We start from the raw sequence: 22,346 nt of genomic DNA on the forward strand, positions 1-22,346 counted from the left end.
GTCTCTCCCAAAGTTGTACTTTCTCTTCTTAGCCACAGCAGTTCCCCAAAGTGTGTGTCAGATAGTTTTTAGCTATGGAACTATTTTAATCTATGGTTCAGAGGGACGAGATGTTCAACTTTTTCTTTAGTGGAGGATTCTCAAGCATATGATGTGTTACATTTCAGGTACCTGCAATCTGCTGCAATTTATTTGTCTCTTAATAGAAAAAGCACTATGCTGTTTCCTTATCTGTTTCCTACCACACAAAAAGTCACTTAATGAAATAATCAGGAACACATTAAGCAATATAAACAGTGTGCAAAATATGAATGTTTGCTATTCAATCATGTTAAGTGCAAATGCTATTGTTGATATTACTGTTTTACACAAGGTTTAGAAAATTAGTATTGAGCCAGACATCAGGATTCTTCTAGTTCTGACAAAAGGTTTCTTGCTTGTAGAATAATTTTTAACTTCTTTATATATTTGGGAATGGCAGATTTATTTTTATTTAAAGAGATATGTGGAATGATCTTAAATTTCTCCAGTCAAATTGCCGTGTGTCCTTGCATGATGGAGTCTTAAGGCGATGAAAACCTTAGCAATAAAAAGTATCTTTAAAAGAAGGCAGTAATGAGTGCCAGGTTTAATGGGAAATGTGATGATGCAGTTGCTTGGAAACCTCTCCAAAGGACTCTGCTGAGTTCCTATTCACAGCCTACTCCACTGCACAGGTGGCATATTGGCTTTTGGTTATCACTGCTTAAAACACTGTCACCATTCCTTCAACCCTTACTGCTTTTTTATTCATCTCCGTTTGGTTTTTTGGCATGATAGTCACAATTTTATTGAACTCAGGAATTCTGCTGCTTAGCATGCAGGACCAGGAGTGACTTGCAAAGGAAACCCAATACCTTATCACCTTCCTGGTGCTTATGACTGGTTTCTCATGAGTTCTTCAAAATTGTATTACTCAATCTTTTTGTTTTCTGGGGGTCTGGAAAGGACTATTTTCATGGGCTTTTGTCTTTCAAACAGGTGTATTTTTCTGCAGTTCACAGTTCACATTTTAAGTATTGTTAGGGGTCTCCTTCTGTCCTCTGGACAGTAATATAGCAGATCATGACAATGAATTTACACTTGTTTATGAAATAATTATGAAAATCATTCTCATTTTACTTTTTCCTTGCAATTTAAGAATTTAAAGCAATTGCTTTCAAGCTTTTTAAGTTATGTTCTGGACATACCAAAGATACTTACTAATACTACACTAGTATTTGGTACTGTCCTTTACACTTTATGACATCTAATGACATGCTGTGCAGGGATTTGTAAAGAACTGCCACATAAAAAGACACTGTTACTGAAAAGGCATTTTTGTGTGTTTGCTTGTTTCTTATGTATTCAGGTGATGTTTCTTTGTAATTTTGTCTCCCATTCATTATTTACCAGGGACAGATTTGTGCCTTATTCCACAATACCAGCACCAAGGAATTTTCAGTGCTTACCCTAGTTGTCACTTGTCAAGTAGGGAAACTGAGATTTTTGCTACTGTTTAAAGGCTTTTTTTTCCACATGAAAATGCACAGGCTTAAGTGAAGAGTTAGTTTTATTTTTTTGCTTGATTTTTTCTGTTTGTTTGTTTAAAGCAGACTAATCTTGCTAGCTAACACAACACTTTCATGACATTGCCACAGAATGGAAACAAAATATTTTGCAGCGTTCACAGGATCCTACATTTTTTTTTAATTTTTTTTTTTCTTTGAAGTCGATATGACAGAGGAAGAAAATGAAGTAGTTTTGAACATGTTTAAAGGGACATTCTTCAAAGTTAGAAAGGCAGCACAGGAAGAAAAATGATTTTCAGATAATTAGGTAATGGAAGGTAGCTAGCATTTATAGGCTAACTGAAAATCAACCCCTTAAAGTTATTCTAAGGGACTGAGCCAATGGAAAATTTCTTCAATTAGGTTTAATTCAAGTTTTGGGAAAGGCCCAAAATGAACATAAGTAAAATTAGGAAATGAGAAGTTTCTTTTCCATATTCCTGCCTTATCAGGAATTGCCTTACTATTGTTAATTTAATCTTTGCTGAGCTGGTTTGGGAAGCATGTGTGTATGTGTATGCATTTTCCTCACAGTGAGTATTTATGACAATTTAAGAAAAAAAGCATTCTTGGAATTTCCCCAAAGAATATTAGTGTTGAGATACAGCTGTATTTCTATTTCTGTCTCAGCTGGAAAATGGTATAATTGGTGATATAGATACTAGAGGCTTTCTGTGTCATTTTTGTGTCAAGCAATGACACCTTCTAGAGAAAAGACTTTTTAAAAAATTAATAATATGCCCAGTAAAAATTTGTGTGGAATATATTTATCCAAGAATATTCAACATGTTTTCACTGTTGTAGTTCATGCAATCAAACAAACCACGACTAAAAATCTGAAGTTGTGAATACTGCTTAAAGATGAAAAATTCTTGCTATTGTGTAAAGAAAAAGTAACCAAAAATCCTGACTCTAAAAGATTTTGTTAGTCTACTGTTCACCCATGGAGTCTAGCAATCTTATAACCAAAGGGTATGTAATACTGACTAACTAGCATCAACTAGCATTGATGCAACTTGAAAAGAAACTACCATACATTGTCTTAGCTTTCTGGTGGAGGTAACTAAAAACCAGAAAATATAAAGTAAAGAGGGCTTTGGTAGATGTGTATGTAAGCTGTTTATCTGCCTGATGCTTAAAGAAACATCAGAATTCTACTTGTTAAAATCAGAATTTCTTAATGTTGTTTAAAAAAATTAAATTACAGCTAAGTGACTATTGAAACAGTCTCTTCTTAAAAAAACTCATTGCTGAAAGTAGGCTGTTTCCAATTCATGAGATATCACGCTCCAGTTGGTGTTAAGAATTTGGCCTCTCAGTATTATGCCTTTTATTTTGTTTTTCAATTTAAAGCCTAACTAAATATGTTACAGTATCTCAATCTCAGGCGTACTCATTGCAGCAGTGAAGGCATTTTCTGTGGACTTGTTGTAGGATCCCCCTTGGGATGTTCCTTTTTTATTTTCTTCTGACTTGCTTATTTTGTTTTTATAACCAATTTCACTATGATGACATTTTCTGAAATTGTCAATTGCTGAGGCATTCACCTGGGACAGGGGACATGAGATGTTAAGTATCTGTTTTGAATCAGTCATATGAATGACGTGAGGCAGATTTTCCAACCTCCCAGACAACTTCCAAAGCCATAAGGCACAAGCTCTTCTTTACTGATATTTACCTCTTTCAGTTTTCTTTGTTTGAGCTTTTGATTTTAAAAATTAAGGAACGACAAAAGAACCTCCTCCTTCAAGAGACGGGTTGGAAAACTCTGGGGAGAGCTCATGTAAGATCTGATTGCTGCAAAGAGCCAATGGCTGGTGCTGGGAGCCACCCTCCTTTAAAGGAGACTTTACTTTCTAGGCATTTGCCACAAGCGATGTAGGCATCAGCCAATTTTGCTTATGCCTTTAGGCTGGACCTGAATCTCTTACAATAAATGTAGATAAGAATGGCTTCCACAGTGGCATCACATGTTTAAAATGCAATCCTTGCTATTCCATTCTAATAAATGTGGTTCTCCTTGTTAACTTGACAACTTAAATGAATGATATATGCATGAATCAAAAGAAGGATTTAGCTGACTGAACTGTTTCTTATTGATATTCTTGTATTTACTGAGGCTTTCTTTGATAATTTCAAGCTTTATAGCTACTGCATGGTTTATCTAAAAATATGTATAAATACATATGAATACATAAATACATATATACATACATATATGCAAATGTATGCATGTATATATTAGTATTTCTTTCACAGTTATCAGCAATATCATCTGTTGATGCATGGTCAAAAAAGATGTTTTTGGATCTGCTTTCACAGTCAGAACCTATTTAGTGAATTTGTAATTGCATAGTAAGATCCTGAGGTTCTTTGGACTGTATTTATTAGCCTCACACAGAGCAAGGAGCTGACTCTCGCTAGTACCCTGCAGGCTGAAGATATCAGCTTCAGGATTTCCTGTGGCATCCGTTAGTGCAGTGGCTGAGAAATGAGATTTTGATTTCAGAAAGCTTGACTCCAATCTGCACCAAATGTGGTATAACACTTTGTGATATTTACTCACTATGCCCCTGAAAAATTAACCTTCATTTCTAGCTTCTAAAATTCTAAGGATCTATATTATTTATAGCTGCCAGTGGTCATGGTACTTATTTAAATTTTAAACTTGACTACAAATGTTAGCATGCACTAAATTTAACTCACAGAAATTTAAATATATATATATTTATTTCATATTTAAATTTCTACATTGATAAGCAGTTTATTGCCTAATTTTTCTGAAATTGCATGTGAATGTAGGTAGATGATAGCCCTTCACCCATGCTGCTAAAATGCTAAAGTTTGTTCACAGCTAATGAATGAACAAACATGTTAATTCTTCTATGTTTCTCTATGCGTATAAATATTGTTATAAAAAATAAGATACCGCAAACTGTTGTCAAACTGTATTCTCTCAGTCCCTCATCTTTATTAAAGTCATAATAATGAGTGCAGTAGGTTTGTGCTTAGTTCTCAAATGTCTTGAAACATAAGATGGATTCTGGATGAAGTCATCATTGTTTAAGTAATTCTTCGCATAATGTGCTCCTTTACACCCCCACTATTTCTTATTTCTAACCTGTTCTCTTCTAAGATGAAGGTATTTTAAGATACTGCTTTCAAAAAATGTCTCGGGCACTCAGGAACCTGAGTGTCAATGAAAGTGCAAAGTTTCACCATCTTCTTTGAAATCAAAGCTTGTACTATGTGGTTCCTTTTGAGAATTTTTTCAGTTGCTGTACAGTGCTGTGATTAACAGAGGTCAATATGAAAAACACATTGATTTAATCTGGGTCTTTATTTATAATATTAAAGAACCATTGATCACAGACTGGGTTTTTTTGCCCCATTATATAAGAATATTTTTGCATAAAATGCTGCAATGAATATAGATAGCATAGATAGATTCTGCTGTCTAACTTGACTAGGCAGAAGATTTGGCCTCCCTTTCCCCCTTTAGCACATTGCAATGTGAGATGTTACTCCTGTCAACCATTCCAGAACAAAGCTGGTAATCATCATGAGTAGATGGCAACCGTGTAGTTATAACGGGAATTAATAAAATGTTTAGTCCCTGCTTTCTCCAGCTCCTCATGCCACTTAATCTCCCAAGGACACAAGTAATAGAAATGAAAGAACTTTTATTCACATCTTAGAGGTGAAGGCTGAGCCCCAGCCTGTGATCCACCTCTCTTGCATCCTAATAACATTCACTTCTGATTTAGTGAAGAAAATATGTTCATTTGAACTTGCTCGTGGGACTTCAGCTCATCTTAAAGGAAGTTACAGGAGTCTCTGCTGGTTCCTCTTGTGCACTCTTAAGTTTCCTCTTTTGCTGTTCCTAAGATGATGACCAGATTTGTTTTTAATTTGTCTCTTGTTGCATTGTGAATCTTGTCCTCAATCTGTGGAATTAATAAATGGAAGCAAAGCTAATGAAGAAGGGCATTATTTTCTTTTTCCTGTTTGTGGGGAGGAGAAATAGCTTATATGATAAAAAGAAAGAACTAGATGTTATTTTGCAGGATTAGTGAAAAAATCACACTTTTTTCATAAAATAGATTGATCAAAGTTGCTTCATTCAGGAGGTCTGTTAAAGTTTTAACTTTAACAGCCAGTTAATTTTCCATACAGAGACAAAATTCGAACTAAAGCTCCAGGGTTAAATGTTGTGTATGCATGTTTTTGTTTTATAGTGATTTTAGTTTATGTATTTTTTTCAGGAACAATAGATCATTTTTGGTGCATTAAATTGCTCATGAACACTGTATTCGGCTTTTCCACAATGCCAGTATTATGATTAGTTACTTCAAGGTTGTTTCAGCACCAATATGAAATAGTGTTTCTTTCTTCTTTTTGCTCCTTTAGGAAGCAACCACGGAAAGACAGAAAATGAAAGCTCCTATTCCCAACTTGATTCTCTTGTATGCTACTCTGACTCAGAGCTTGAAGGTCGTGACCAAAAGGGGATCAGGTAAGTAAATCTTCATCTTTGTGGTTACGATGTGGTTTGGAAAAAAGTGCAAATGTATACTAAGAAGTTGTTATGGTGGTTTGGAACATAGTTAAGAGAATTTCAAAATCTGCAGCAGAAAAAGTTAGTAGCGTCTATATATTTTTAGACTATATTGTATCCTGTGAACTTGATGAAAAAAACCCAAAATTTTAAAATCAGATATGTAATGTGAAATCAATGTCATAATTCATCTGCTGAAGGACAGTTATTCCCAGAACTACTTAACTTACTTAAACTTACTAGATTTGTCTGTTTGACTATATACTTTATGGTGAAGAATCTCTTGGAAATTAAGATAATGAAATTTTGGTTTAGGCTACTGATTTTTGTGATACAAAAAACAGATCAATCACATTAAATTTAATAACCATGAAAAGTGAACAGCAAAATGTGTTGTTGAAAGGGCTGCATGATACATGGTTGAAGAGTTTAATTCATCAAAGAAAATACAGGCAGTTTTTCAGAAACCAAACAGAGGGTGACATGTTTACCAAACATCTTTCATACTGTTACTATAGATGAATTCTCTTCATATGTAAATAAAGGGAACACCAATACTGAGACAGTTGGGTGGGTTTGGTTCATTTTTGTCTGTCACCCTGAAATTCTAATTTTCCCCTCTTTCACTTTTCATTGGATAATGAAAAAAATTATGGGATACTACTTCTGCAAACAGTCTTGCTCTATAGAACTAAAGGACACTAAATCCTTAATGGAAGTGTCATTCCCATGTTGGTGGAATTAGTTAGTTACGTTTGTTGTTACTAGTCATTTTCCTTTTGGCTTTGGAGTGTTTTAGGTAGCTTTTGTTGTACTGTTTCAACAGTCTGGCTGTGATTCCTTTGTATGTTTTTTTAAACCTGTTTCCAACTGGAGTTGGTTGGTAGTTGTAAACTGGTGCTTAGGGAGGACATAGGTCTTTATATGCTTTGCGAAACAGCTTGAAGTATAGCTTGCATTTTCAGTGGATTGTATTTGTAACAACATTATGAAGCTGATGTCTCCAATATTTTAGTGACTGGAAATGTAGGTGAGGGAAGGCAAATAAGGAGTACCACTATAAAGTAAGGCATTCCTCAACCAAGACTTGAGAATAAAATATTGTTGGGGTTATTTAAACTGGAGTATATGGACTGTGTGCAGAGCAAAGGAGTTGGTGACGGATTGATGTGCTTGTAATACGATGTTGAAGCTTAGGTAGATATTACAGATATCCTTTGAATGTGTCTGGGTGAGGTTGTGCTGTTTAATTAAGATTTAATGCTTGTAAGATTTAAGTTGAGGCCCCTTAATCCAAATTTAATATAAACATTATTGTTCAACTTGCAGTAACTTCTACAATGTCGTCCATTTTTAAGGAACTAAAAAAAATAGTCAGTGGTCAGATATCTGTTGCTTGAATTTGACAATGTTAAGAACTTGGGTTATCTTTGCATTTGTTTCATCATTTTTTTCCTGTATCCTCTTCCTCTGATTAACCAATGCAAAGTGGTAATTACACATTTTAATTTCTGTTTGGGAAAGTAATATAATTGCTGTCCAGCAAAAGAAAGAGCATACAATACTTTTTAAGATGTACAGAATATGTTCTCATCATGTTGCTGTAATAAAAAGGTAAAACTGTAATGGGAATCTTTGGATCATACCTTACTGTGACATGGGGTTATTGATGTTTTCACGTGAGATCTGCTTATTCTGTATATAGTTTCAATTTGCTGTGTCACCAAGGCAGCTGTTCATCATACTGTATGTGCAAAGGAAAAATCTCTGATTTACTAAAATCTCAGGTCCTGCTGCCTTTGGTCATGTTGTTTAGTTACTTCAGACTTGAAGAACTTCCACAGAAGCAGGTGGAATGTAATAACATGTGTGTGATGCTGCTTGGCTTTTTTTTGTTGTTGTTCTTTGGTTTGGTTTGGTTTGGTTTGGTGTTTCTACGAAGAAAACCTTATTTACCTTAACAGAAGTTTTAGGAAAATAAGATTCACTTATCCGTACTGTGAAAATAGAAATGGCTTCCAAAAACTAATGCTACTTATAATTGGAAGCCGGGAAAAAAAAATCAACTTGGAAAATAGAACTGTAGTTTTATGTGAACATGTTAACCAGAGGCAGAGGATGATGAAGACATGGCTTATGTCTCTTCGGTCAGTTCTACATGAGTTCACTTTGTCCTTAAAGCATTAAAGTAAAATGAACAGCAAAATTAAAATGTTGGTATATTTTCATACTTATGAGATGTTACAATTATAAAAATAGAGTAGTAGTATCTACCTTTCAAAGATTTATTGCTTTAATGTACTTCCTTCTCTGTCATGAATTAAAGGAATGTATTAAAAGTGAAGAAGTTGTTGCATTAATATGCTAAAGAGTTGTCCTAGTTGCGACTTACTCTTTCTAATTCATTTCTGTTGAGCTTATTTCTAAGTACCAAAGCTGAAAACACAAATCTTGTGTTCTTTATATATTTAACTTCAGTATTTTATGTTAAAGAGATCTATCCTTGGAAATATGTCTTTTCTATACTGTCTAGTAGACTTTTCCTGCTAGAGAGCTTCAGTTCTTTTCTTTTCTAAGTTTTTTATTAGCTGTGCTAAAAGATAGTGATTAATAAAAGTATTAATTTCTCCATCTGGTAGAAATACATTTCCAACCACTTCTGTGATTGGTAATTACACATTTTAATTTCTGTTTGGGAAAGTAATATAATTGCTGTCCAGCAAAAGAAAGAGCATACAATACTTTTTAAGATGTACAGAATATGTTCTCATCATGTTGCTGTAATAAAAAGGTAAAACTGTAATGGGAATCTTTGGATCATACCTTACTGTGACATGGGGTTATTGATGTTTTCACGTGAGATCTGCTTATTCTGTATATAGTTTCAATTTGCTGTGTCACCAAGGCAGCTGTTCATCATACTGTATGTGCAAAGGAAAAATCTCTGATTTACTAAAATCTCAGGTCCTGCTGCCTTTGGTCATGTTGTTTAGTTACTTCAGACTTGAAGAACTTCCACAGAAGCAGGTGGAATGTAATAACATGTGTGTGATGCTGCTTGGCTTTTTTTTGTTGTTGTTCTTTGGTTTGGTTTGGTTTGGTTTGGTGTTTCTACGAAGAAAACCTTATTTACCTTAACAGAAGTTTTAGGAAAATAAGATTCACTTATCCGTACTGTGAAAATAGAAATGGCTTCCAAAAACTAATGCTACTTATAATTGGAAGCCGGGAAAAAAAAATCAACTTGGAAAATAGAACTGTAGTTTTATGTGAACATGTTAACCAGAGGCAGAGGATGATGAAGACATGGCTTATGTCTCTTCGGTCAGTTCTACATGAGTTCACTTTGTCCTTAAAGCATTAAAGTAAAATGAACAGCAAAATTAAAATGTTGGTATATTTTCATACTTATGAGATGTTACAATTATAAAAATAGAGTAGTAGTATCTACCTTTCAAAGATTTATTGCTTTAATGTACTTCCTTCTCTGTCATGAATTAAAGGAATGTATTAAAAGTGAAGAAGTTGTTGCATTAATATGCTAAAGAGTTGTCCTAGTTGCGACTTACTCTTTCTAATTCATTTCTGTTGAGCTTATTTCTAAGTACCAAAGCTGAAAACACAAATCTTGTGTTCTTTATATATTTAACTTCAGTATTTTATGTTAAAGAGATCTATCCTTGGAAATATGTCTTTTCTATACTGTCTAGTAGACTTTTCCTGCTAGAGAGCTTCAGTTCTTTTCTTTTCTAAGTTTTTTATTAGCTGTGCTAAAAGATAGTGATTAATAAAAGTATTAATTTCTCCATCTGGTAGAAATACATTTCCAACCACTTCTGTGATTTGTTAATAACATGAAAACCTACCTGCAGAAAGTCAGTGAGGATTCACATCATGCCAAAAATGTGGAACAATTTGTAGGCTCAAATTCTGGTTTTATTTCTAGAAATGGATAACAGTTACGACCATCTATTGCCTTTTAGGATTGAAGTTTTCTCATATAATTAGCTGTAAGTGTAAATAATTAGGATCAATACAGTATTCTTGTCTTTGTTTGGATCAATTGAAAAACAGGTTAAAAAAACCAAAAACATTGCAAGAGAAAACTTAGGTAGAGCTATGTTGGATTAAAGCTGTAATAGTGAGAGCAGTCATTTGCAAAACACTTAGATGACATTACTTAAAGGCAGTCCTTGAATCTTTCTACCACTGTGTGTTATTAATCAATTAAATATAGTAATATAGGGTGAAGGGGAGAGTATTAATCAAATATTTATTACATTAGCAGGAAAACATGCTTTAAATTAGCTTGCTCACAGCTGTGTGAAGTACCTGTTTAACACTTTGTCTTGTATGTATGATTCTGTTTCTATCTGACAGAAGATATAGCTTTTTTTCCCAGTTAATATTTTAAATGATTTTTGTAATGCAGTGAACAGTTTCAGATTACTCTTTAGCATGGAATGGATTTATTTTACATTTAGAGCATGTAATAACTGTTTGTTACATAAGAGTGGCTGGATGAGCAGTTCCAGTAATGATTCCATTAATAAGTGGGATGATGCAAGAAACTTCTTCCTATATGCCCATATGTGAAAACTAAATTAGTCTTAAGCACACCTAAACTTTTCCTGTCAATTATAGTTGAATGCACAACACCTACAAGTTGTAATGCCTTCTCAAGCAAGAAAAAAGATCTTTTGCCTTAAGCTTTGCCGTTCCAACCGCTGACTTCAGAGTAGATCTAACGGTTGTTAAGTGGGTATTTTTGATATTCAGTGAAGTCCCCATAAACTTCTGGAGAGGCTTCAGAGCCTGCAACAGTACCTGCAAAGATGAACTTTCATTTGGCACATAATGGATATCAGATGTGATCCACTAAACGGGAAGCTGACTCTTGCACTATTTCTCAGCTTTTTGAAGTAGCTCAAAGCATCTCTCTTCATGAAAAAATTCCTCTGTTTGAGCACCGTGTCCTGCTTGACACAAAGGAAGAATAAATACTTAAAGCCTATATACTTTGTTTCGTTCAGTGCATGGTTTTACTGGAATTGGCTGAAATGTCAGAAGTGTAGGAAATAATGCCTGTTTTTTAGCGTGATGCCAAACTTCACATAAATTTACATATGCCTAAAAAGTGCATAGATTTACGTTTTGTGCAGTCCACTGAGCATCTGTTACTCAATGCAGTATTGATAGTATTTTGATAACTTTATGATAATGTATTTCTAAATGTTTCTTTCAGTGATTTTTCCTGAAATTATTCTTTTTCATAGTTTGAACTAAATTGAAAATATCTTTTTTAGCCATGTGGTTTTACATCCTTGGAAACTTAGGTCTGTTTTTTTCAGTTGAGTAGTATTTGATCACTTACATGTGGTGACGAGTTTTTGCTTATGAATTATTTAATACTCATCAAAGAGGAAGTAGGTTAGGAAAGAGAACCTCATGCTGATCTGTACGGATTTTTTCCCTATAACATGTATGTTGAATAAAATACCTGAACACTGCATTGCCATCTGGTGGTTTTTTCCAAGGAAGCTGAATAGACAAAGGAAATAAAGGGTTTTTTTATTGTTAAAAACCAAATCTGTTAAAAGAGACAATGGGGGTAAAAGGATGTTAAAAGATTTTGTTACATAAAGAATTACGACTTGATCAGTATAATTAGACAGTATTAGCATAGTGGCATATTATACACTCACATTGCCAATAGCAATCTGGTATTGCCTTGTTTAAAAAAAGGGGAAGGTTGCTATTACTGTCTGTTGTTCTCTGTTTTTCTGCAGATTATTATACATCATGTGTTAACTAATTAATATTCTGTGTTCAGTTCTGCTATTGTGAATGGAAATTTTCTTTTCTAGGTCAAATTTATTCTATGATGGAATAATTTAACTGGAAGGACAATCTTTCCAATGATGGGTTATTAGGATATATATGAGAACCTTCACATCATTATGATGCAATTAAAGTCTGTAGATGTATTTTGTCACATAGCATTCTCTTTTTAATTTCTAGTATTTCTGTGCCTTAGCTATTCAGAATGAATATGGGTGGTTCTATTTGTTGTATGATCAACATTGTGAAAAAAGGGAGAAAAGAGCTTTGAGGTTGCAATGTTGGTATTTCTGAATATTTTTTTTGTAGGAGCAAAATATGAGTTTTAACTAGGTAAAAATAATTCCATAGTTTTTTTTAATTTTTTTTGTTCTAAAACTAGTGCAATTCTGAGGAGCAGACTGGAATTATATACCAAAAATCTCAAGTAGTTATTCCACACTAATTAGAGCTATAAGCTGACATTTTTCTAAATTATGTCCTTCTATGAGTTTTTATGCATTATTTCTCGTGTAAGAGTTAGTATATTTTAGAGAATAATATCAAATGTATAAAGGATATTTCTGCACAAACAAGACAGTTTTTCCTTTTCAAAAATGTTTCTAACTGGAAAAAGACCGTGTGATCTGTACAATGCGGGCCTTAACATCAACAAGATTTTACACTTCATGACAAATGTCATAATGAGAACTCAATGGTATAGTAAAATAAAAATAAATGAAAATAAAATCCATAGAAAGAAAATTCTTCACCTGTGCTATGTGTAAGGAATATATCTATGGAAGTGAAGACAGCTTGGGAATTCTTTTAAGGTAGGCAGAAATTTTGAATTTAGTTTGCTTGTTTGTATCTAATGATTGAGTTGTTACTATTTTACAGAAAACAATTTAATATATATGTCTAGAATCCAGGTTAAGTGGCAAAATCACTTTGAGAAATTACAGACAATTAAGTGCTGAAGCTTAGCAGAGGTCTGGTACCCAGTATTTGAGCATCTGTGCATTTTATTTATTTGTTTTTTATAACCCTTCTGGGTGAGACTTGGTGTCCTAAGTACATAATACTACATAAGTCATCCTATTCTTAGTGTTTTTCATTCCTTGATGCCATTCTCTTTTTCATGCTGGCTGTGTATTAGCTAAGCGGGTTTTTTTTGGATCCTTGTCAAAAGGTAATTAGTTGATGAATTTCATATTGGATCTGCTATGCACTGAAGAGTAATCAGATGGTTCAAAAAAATGAATGAATAGACTTATATCTGTGGTTCCTTTTCTTATACAATTTATAGGCAGAACTTTCACATATACAGTTCTCCAAGTACACTGAGCTTGGAGCAAAGCATTTACAGCAATTAAAGGATATGCTTCTTGTAAGCCATAGGAGCTCGTGTCAATCGGTATTAATGACCCCTAGCTGTTTTTTTCACTCTGTTACAGAATGTTAGTTTTCCATTATTAATTGATGAGGCATGTGGCTTGTTGGGTGGTTACGCAGAACCTGAAATAATATTTAGAGTATATCTATGTCTACCTGAAGTACAGGATTAACCTCTCTGAGCAAGTATTTTTAAGTTGAAACCATTAAGACTACTGTTATTACTTCGAAAACCTGTTTCTGTTTCTCTACTTGGTATAGTGAAAATCAGTCCTGAGCTACGATGTATCATAGATAAGTCTATATACTTATACTATATACATATTCTATACTATACCTAGATAGTAGGGACCTTTCTTACTGCATTTGGGGAATGAGAATATTTTTGCATCATGACCTGATTAAGAAGTGAATCTTATTTCATATGAGGATTGTTTCAAAAAACTCGTTTTGAATTGGCATATAGATATGCAGTCTTCTTTGTGGTTGTAGCTATGAGACTAAATAAGGAAAACTCTGTGAAACATTTTTCTTTTTGAGGGAGAAGAGAAAGACGAGGGGAAACTTTTGCAGTTAAAGCCACAATGGAGATACACACAAAATCATGTTGTTGATTCTCATATATAGACATATTTCATATGTCTTATCTATTGAATTCTTCCATATTGATTTTATTAACACTAATATTCTTCCACTTTTTATCCTAAGAATAAAAGATGGTTTAGTTTACTTTTTGCACCATTTTTGTTCTGATTTAAAGATGGTTCTTCCTTCCCATTTTAGTGTGTAGTAAAATCAATACACCGTGTATAGTGTGTGTCAGTGGGGGAGGATGTTACTTGCTTTCTTACTTGCACGTTTCTTTTAAAGACAGAAAATCTTCAGCAACAATACCCTTGAATATATAGTAATAGGGTTAACTGAGATCAATGCTTATAATTGCTGGGATGGAGGTCTAGATGATCTAGAGATGTGAAGACTATGTAAATGCTCTGCTGCCTTCAACTCTTGCACTCCCTGTCCTGAACTTTTGCTACCCATCGCACAGAACTGTGGGGCCTTCTGGAATTAATATCGCTCACTGAAAAATTTTATGGCTTGCTATTTCTACATGGTACCCAGGTGTTAAAAAGGTGATTAGTGTCCTTGAGCGCCTTATTTAGACAGCAAAAGTATCCATATCCTCATCTGGCAGCCAATTCTGACAAAGCCATTTACGCCAGTTTTGATATGATCCTCAATTTCTTTCTTCATTTATGAAGGAAAAAACCCACCTGATTATTGCTAGGAGAAAAGGCATGACTTGCTTATTGTGAACCAAGGTATACTGGAAGAACATAGGAGCTAAGAATTAACTTATTTAGAAACGTTTTGCAAATTCAGGAAATTAGAGAGTTCCTTTATATATGTTTCTGAACCTGTTTTTTTCCTTACAAAAACTCTATATGGGAAGGATGTATTTTTCTTTAAAAGAATGGTCTTTTACAATATTGCATGTTTCGTTAGCCACAGAAAGCTTTATGTGTTGCATTGCTATGGAGTAATTTTCAACGAATAGTTTTCATTTGAAAAACCCTAAAGAATAATCTTGTTGGAAAGAACACTAGTTTTGTTAGTGAGCTTAAACAGATGCTTGACCACGGGGATGGTTCAGCTCCAGTTGTGTCTACTTTATTTTTTTAAGCTAAGGATACTGTTCAATATGTCAGATGAACAGCAATGATGTAGATTGTTTACTATCAGTGGTTGGGGGCTATATTATAAAGAAAGAAAGAAACACAGTTCTGTGCTACTAGAGGATTTGAGCAATAAGGAATGATTGCATTGCAAGCATAAATCCTCTGTGACACATTACTTGTTTTGGAGATACTGTGGAAGCAGTAACTGTTTCTTGTCCTGTGAGCATTTATGAACAGGATGGCTGGCATTTTAAAAATAGTTATATGACCTTTTGTTGTTGCTAGGATCCATACTGATAATTTTCAGAGTCCTGGGAGATGTTGAATAATACCACAGTATGTGAAAAGACTGTCTGTGCAGTAGGAAAGGGTCAATGTTTTATAGTGTGCAATACATATTAAGAAATGACTGATGATAGTAAAGGAGGTAAAACAAAATCTAAAGCCAAAAGGACAGTAATAGATATTCTTACATAGTTTGGTCATTGAGTTTTAGTAGCTATTTAGAATGACTTTCTGCTTCCACAGTCCCTGTTTTCCCTGGGGAAGGGTTAGCAGTTGTTTCACTGATTGGCATTTGTTGGCAAATAGCCTAGAAAATGTAAAAGAACAAGTGACCTTTGATCAGAAATAGCTGTTGCAGAAGATCTATTTATTTGAATATTATGCGGTCAGTTTTGTGTAGAATAATGACTGTTGAGAATAAGGAGACAAAACATCCTGAAGGACAAGTAATGGCCATCTGATAGATTTGTCTTTTTTATTTAAGTGTACTCAGTTGTGAAATATTATTAAAAAATAGAAATAAGACCTGTGATAATAAGTTTTGCCCATAAGAATATGTTTTGTTGCTACACTTAAAGCAAATTAAAATTGATGAAATCTGTCCTAGGTTGAAATACTGACTTGCTCTTTCTGAAAGATGGAGGGAGAAAGTGCTATCAGTGCTGCATACACATATATATGGGAAGAAACTTAGCATGAAAAGAGAAGGTCATCCTTTAGATTGCAGTACTGAAATCTTCAGCCATTCTTGCTCAGACTTGTTTTTGCTGTTATGGTCTTTATTTCAAATGCAAAATGTCCATCCTCACTTTAAGATTTATCTTTTTGTCTGTTTTTCAAAACAGTTTTTTGCAATTATAAGGAGAATTATCAGACTGCCACAATGGTAAATTATGACTGTTATTTTAGTTGAAAGATGAGTGCTTCTGTAATTTACTTGCCTTGCTCGGAACAGTTAACTCATATCAGGAAACTGTGGAGTGTACAGATGCAAAGCAGACAATTGTGTTGAAGCAATCTGCAAATTCATTCATAAGAGGAATCCATAAATTACTCTTTTTCATCCTTGTCAAAAAGGAGCCATTTTTATTCTCTTTTAAATCAATTTTGATTCCAATTATAATAGTTCCAACTGATAATTCCAATTTTAATTACACAGTCATTTAGGTTGGAAGGGACCTCTTAAGATAATCTAGTACAACCCCCCTGATTCAAGCACTGTCAGCTACAGCAGGTTGCTCAGGACCAGCAAACCTTTTAGAGGCTATATGTACATGCTGTAGTCCCTGACCCTCGATTTTTCCCAGATTAGAACTTCCCTGAACACCTCTCTTATCATGGGTTGTCTCATCTCCTTGTGGAAATTGTGGCATGTTTAGGATTATAACTCTGAATTGCTCTAATGTGGAGTTGCAACATACCAAGGTAACACCTGGAGCTCTTCTAAAATCTGACCTGTCTGGAAGCAGCATTAGTTAAAATTGCTTGGTACCTATTCAGGAAGTTCAGTTCCTTTCACAGCAAGTTATTTATTTCTTGGGAATTACAAGTGTATTCAGGCTCTATTGCAACATTATAAGCCAATTATTGAGGCATGTGTTAAGCTACATGGAAAAATGAGTGTACGTACTGTGTATCTTACCATTCCCTTGCCGCCTCACTCTTAAGCATAGTTAATATCCTTGGTAATATAAGAAACATAGTATTTTCTTATTGGAAAAGTAATTGGCCAATACTAGGCATACTATCTTCATGCACTTTTATATAATTCACTATGATTTTTTTTAAATGTGGTTTGTCATAGTAGGTAGAACAAAGGCAGTGACTTGGGATATGAAAAATTAAAGAGCAGGCCATAAAGTCAACTTTTCTTTTCCAAGAAAAGTATCAACATACGTCAGTTGTCCAGGTAAGATGAGTGCAGCCTGAAGTAAAGCTGTTGTTAATACTGGGTTTTTTTAAAGTACAAGGTCAGCTTGCCTGAAACTCCAAATTTTCTGCTCAGTTTCATTGGCTGTATGACCCAGAGTGAATCCTGAAGGCAAAACAGAGAGATGGGTAAGGAACAATGCAAAATCTCTCTCTATATGTATGCATAGATATCTGTGACATGAGGGAAATCTCAGTTCCTTCCTATGGATGCTGTTAAGCTGTTGCATAGGAGGTTGCCTGGGTGCAGCACAGCAGAGGAGGATGAAAAACATGGAGCAATACTTTCAAACTCTGAGCACTTTATAATCAAACAGGCTGAGACAAGTACGTCAGGGAGCTCACCTGCCTAATGCATATCTTGTGATTTCACAAGGGCCTCCTGGAGGCCAACGAGCGCCCTGCTGTCATCCTGCTGACTGGGCCAGACCACTTTAAGCACTTTGCAACAAAATAACTTTTTTGTAGTGTAGGTTTATTTTTGGCAATATTTTGTCTATAATTTATATTCTTATAATTTGAGAGACAAAATTAAATTTTAAGCTTTGTATTTTTCTAGGAAATTGAATAAAGGTCAGTAACAGAACATTCCAGTTGGCTAATAAACATTTTTTGAAACAATTATTCAGCAGAATTGCAAGCTGGTATAATTTTCCAAATATGCATGCATTCATTTTATAGAATAGTATTTGCTGTAAAGTTTTAGGAAAATGTGACTATTAATGGATGAAGTAGGAAGCTTAAAACAGACAGAAAGTCTGGGAAGAAATCACAGCAAACCATGTTTGTTAGAAAATGCATCTTTATTGGGAAAAGTAGCTGTCATGTCAAGGAGAAGAGGAAAAAATTGGGAAACACTTCAGCCAAAATGTTGTCCATAGCATAGTGCCTTGAAGCATAGAATGTTTAACTTATTTAAATTTAGTTCTCTGATGACTTTGCACTGAAATTATTTTCTTTCCTGCTGACATTTAACACATTTATCTACTGTCTTTCCTTCTGAGTACTTCAAATTACTATAAATACACTTCTCTAGCCATTGTTGTCCATCTTACAGGACACCTAAATAGGACCTGCATGCAAAAATGGATCAAAATATAGACATCACAAAACTTTTGAGGACCTTTGAAGAAAATTAAAAAAAAATTCTTTTCTGCCTGAGCTCATGTGAAAACATGTACCTCATCTGCAGTCTACAGGCTTGATGACTTCATAGCAATTAAATCAATGCATGTTTTAGCAGTACTTAGACTTTTGTGAGTGTGTGTTAGATTACTTATAATAAATGTATTTGGTAAATTCAAAATAGGAATCTTGAGAGTGGTAACATTTATAGTCCATTGCTAAGTTGCTGCATTAGGCCTTAAAACACAACATCACATAGGATAGTTGTCAGAGGGTAAAACACTTATTATTTACAAACCTAGGAAATTCATCATTAGAACTCAAAAGGGTAATTTTAACAAAAATAGATTTCTTTGCTTCAGATTATTAGGAATGATAGAATAGAATGGCTTACATTTTTTAATTGTAACAATTTTCTGTATGTATTTGAAATGTATTACATAAAAAAAAAGTCTAAAATAATTCATATATAAGATCTGAGATAAGGAAAACACCTATTATTGCTTTTTCTCAAATGTTCAAAGACAACAAATCCACGACAAACATAGTTTGGTCCATTAATAATTTTCATTCATTCCCTTGAAAAGCTACCAACTGTTACTATCATTTGAACTTTTTTTTTACAGTTCCTAGTTAAATTATCAAAGGTCTGTACGATGATATAAAAATAATGAGATGATTTAACAAATTAAAAAAAAAAATAGCATGGACAGGGTGTCATTTAACAATCTAAAAATTTATCAGTGTAAGAGTTTACTACAACAATACATCAAAATGCAAGAGCTGCCTGCCCCCCCCCCCCAAAAAAAAAAAAAAAGACTTACTCTGCTATAAAAAGCAGATGACAATTTTTAGGAGGTAATGCAGTAATTGAATTCCAGTGTGATTACACTTTTACAGTGCATAGAGAAGCTGTTAGCTCTCCTTCACAATAAGATTCCACTAAAATGCAGCTGTCCATGCTATCATCTGACTAGTGCCATGCCATCTGTAATTCAGGACAAACTTCAGAGGACTGAGATTTTATTCATATTTAACCAGGTGGAGTGCTTTATTCATTCATGACTTTGTTTCACTTTGTCACTGTTAAGTAATGCACGTGTAATAAACCTGCATTTCAAAGTAGGTCATGCTATTGTCACACATGTACAAAGCCAGCATGTTCCATGTGTGTTTGGTATTGAAGACAGCTATGGTAAAATGCTGCTATTGATGCCAAACATCCTACACTTAGGACTCGCCATAATTCATACCTATAAAAGCTATTGTTTTCAGTGGGGAAAATCATTCATTCATTTCAAACTGTGCTTGAACAAGATCATTCAGCAGAGCTCTTTTTCTCACTGTCAATGTATTGTGTGTTTGAATAATGTGAAATTTTCCTTACTGGTAAGTCTAGCCATAAGATCAAAAAAAACCCCAACAGCTGAAGTCCTGTGCTAAGTCTCCAGGATTAATAACTGAGGGAGAGAAGAGGCTTCATTTATTTGGTTGGTTGGTTGTAGTAATTCTCTGTGACTCAGTCTTTCACTGAAAGCTAGATGAGGAAGAAATACATGTTCCATAGTACTTTAGGGCTTTTTCCCATTTCCTTCCTTAAAAGGTATAGATACACAAGGTGAAAGATGTAACAAGGTATTGGTGGTTGCTCATCACTGAACAGCAAATTGTTAGATGTTCCTGGGCTGAGAAACTTTAGAAAGCATTTGAAAGCTTGTTTTCTGTGCCGAGATGTATTCATCAACTTCAAGGTATTGATAATTGTGATCAACAGAGAGAGAGGCCTCTGTCTCCCACACATAATCTCCTACATACCTGTAGACAGTGCAACAACTATCCTACTTAAAAACATTGCAGTTGAAGATTTTATTTCCAAGTTCTGAATTTTTTCAAGCAGAACTTTAGGTTTATTTAAACTGAAAACCACAGGAATCTGGTTTTCTGATAGAGACAGTTGCAACTGTCAGTAACAGGCACTCTTGGAAGTGAATTACTGTGACACTCTGTGCCATGTAATTGTAAACCTATCTGATTCTCTAACTGCTTACATCAAAGCTGCTTTGCTGTGCTCTGCAGTTCCTTTTTTTCCCTACCTGAAATTATTAAAAAGAGTTTAATTTAATTTATTTTTTATTAGGTTGATTCCATTAATATGTTCATTGAAAATAGCTTTTTATTTTCTCTCCCATTTGGCTGATCTTAATTTCTAGGCAAAATTTAATATGAAGGCTTTAAATCTTGTCTCCCTCTTACGGGAAAGGTCAGACATCAAGTTCCATCACACTTGAGAGAGCAGAATAATGTGTTATGTATGCTTTGTTCACAGTCTTTCACTGCTGTCATGAATTCTCAATGATAAGACATATGTGAGAATAATTTCTGTTTACATTTACTTCGATCAAAGCAAAGGTGAACTTGGTTTTTCCCTCCTTCTTGAAGACCTATTTCTTTCTTGCTGGGCTTTAATGTGTGTTTGTGGATTATTTTGGGGGTTGTATTTCTTTTTTGTTATAGTTAGCTTTGTTTAACTTACAGGAACATAAACCCTAATCAAAATATGAATTATTAAAGTTGCCTGTGTATATGAAAAATAAACAAATGTGGAATTGGTAAGATAATTTCCATTTGAGTGAGGTAAAAATGGAGGAAGTATTTAATCTACCACAAAATATTTAATTTTAGCTACTGTTAAATCTGAAGTTAGTTTGTAATTTTATAACTTTAATTAAATAGTGGTATGACAGCTACTTGTGTAATGTTACATTTTTTATTTTGTTCCATTTGTATTTATGATGATTAGTTCAACTTTAAGATGCATTTTCCCGTCAAAATACATTGGAAAACAGTCACCTTATACCAATTGATAAATTATCCTTATGGAAGAGAACTTTAAAGGTCATCTAGTCTAACCTCCCTGCAATGGGCAGGGACATCTTTAACTACATCATGTTGCTCTAGGACCCATCTAACTTGACCCTGAACACTGCCAGGGATAGGGTACACACATCTTCTTTGGGCAACTAGTTCCAATATCTCACCACCTTCATTGTAAAAAAATTCTTCATGTCCAATCTAAACCTACCCTCTTTTAGTTTAAAACCGTTACCCATTTTCCTGTCACTGCAGGCCCTGGTAAAAAGTCTTTCTCCATCTCTCTTTTATGCCCCATTTATTCAATATTGCAATAAGGTTTCCCCAGAGCTTTCTTTTTTCCTGGCTGAACAACCCCAACTATCTCAGCCTTTTTTTGTAGGAGAAGTGCTCCAGCCCTTTGATCATCTCTTCTGGGCCGGCTCCAACAGGGCTGTGTCCTTCTTATGCTGGGGGCTCCAGAGCTGGATGCAGTACTCCAGGTGGGGTCTCACAAAAGTGGAGTAGAGGGGCAGAATCACTTCCCTCGACCTGCTGGCCATGCTTCTTTTCATTCTTTTCAGGTGTCTGTGGCAGTGCTCTGTGGACTCCATCCGCGACACTGTCTTCTCAACACGAGTTACAATGGTGTTAAAAAAGTAACCTGATGCATAAGTAAACTATTGGAATACACTTTGAGAAACTTTTCAAAAACAGATAATGTAATGATGATAACTATATAGAAATATTCCCAAATATACTAATTGTAGTAGTATTTACCACTTTTTGAAAACATCAGCAAGAGTTGCTTAGAGAAGAGTAATCGTATCTTATCATATAGTATCATATAGTGAAAGGAGAGGTGGTTTGTTGTATTACTGTTCTGCAATGTATATTTTTGTCATGGTGATATGGTTAAACAATATTATTTAAATAAAGGTCTGTTAGGAAGTGCAACTAAATGTGAGATTTATAACTGGTGTAGTTTTCCTGTGCTACAATAGTTAGTAGAATAATATTGAAGCGTTTTTTTGACCACCACGATAAAAGATTTTTTCAAATGTAGGTGGTTTTGTTGGCACAAAGATTTAGGCATGAGCTGAAGCTGGCAAAGAC

General features: G+C 34.4%; 1 protein-coding gene across 2 annotated transcripts in view; it reads left to right on the plus strand.

Annotated features, from left to right (window-relative positions):
- Positions 1-22,346, plus strand: part of IL1RAPL1 (interleukin 1 receptor accessory protein-like 1) — a 762,019-nt gene that overhangs the window by 86,981 nt on the left and 652,692 nt on the right. For both annotated transcript variants that reach the window (XM_014948366.1, XM_014948367.1), the window contains exon 2: positions 6,000-6,105. In XM_014948366.1, the coding sequence (XP_014803852.1) occupies positions 6,024-6,105 (82 nt within the window). In that variant the 5' untranslated portion in view covers positions 6,000-6,023. The remainder of the gene's footprint in view (positions 1-5,999; positions 6,106-22,346) is intronic.

The sequence above is a fragment of the Calidris pugnax genome, unplaced genomic scaffold (assembly GCF_001431845.1).
Source record: "Calidris pugnax isolate Ruff unplaced genomic scaffold, ASM143184v1 scaffold164, whole genome shotgun sequence".
In the NCBI taxonomy this organism is placed as follows: Eukaryota; Metazoa; Chordata; class Aves; order Charadriiformes; family Scolopacidae; genus Calidris; species Calidris pugnax.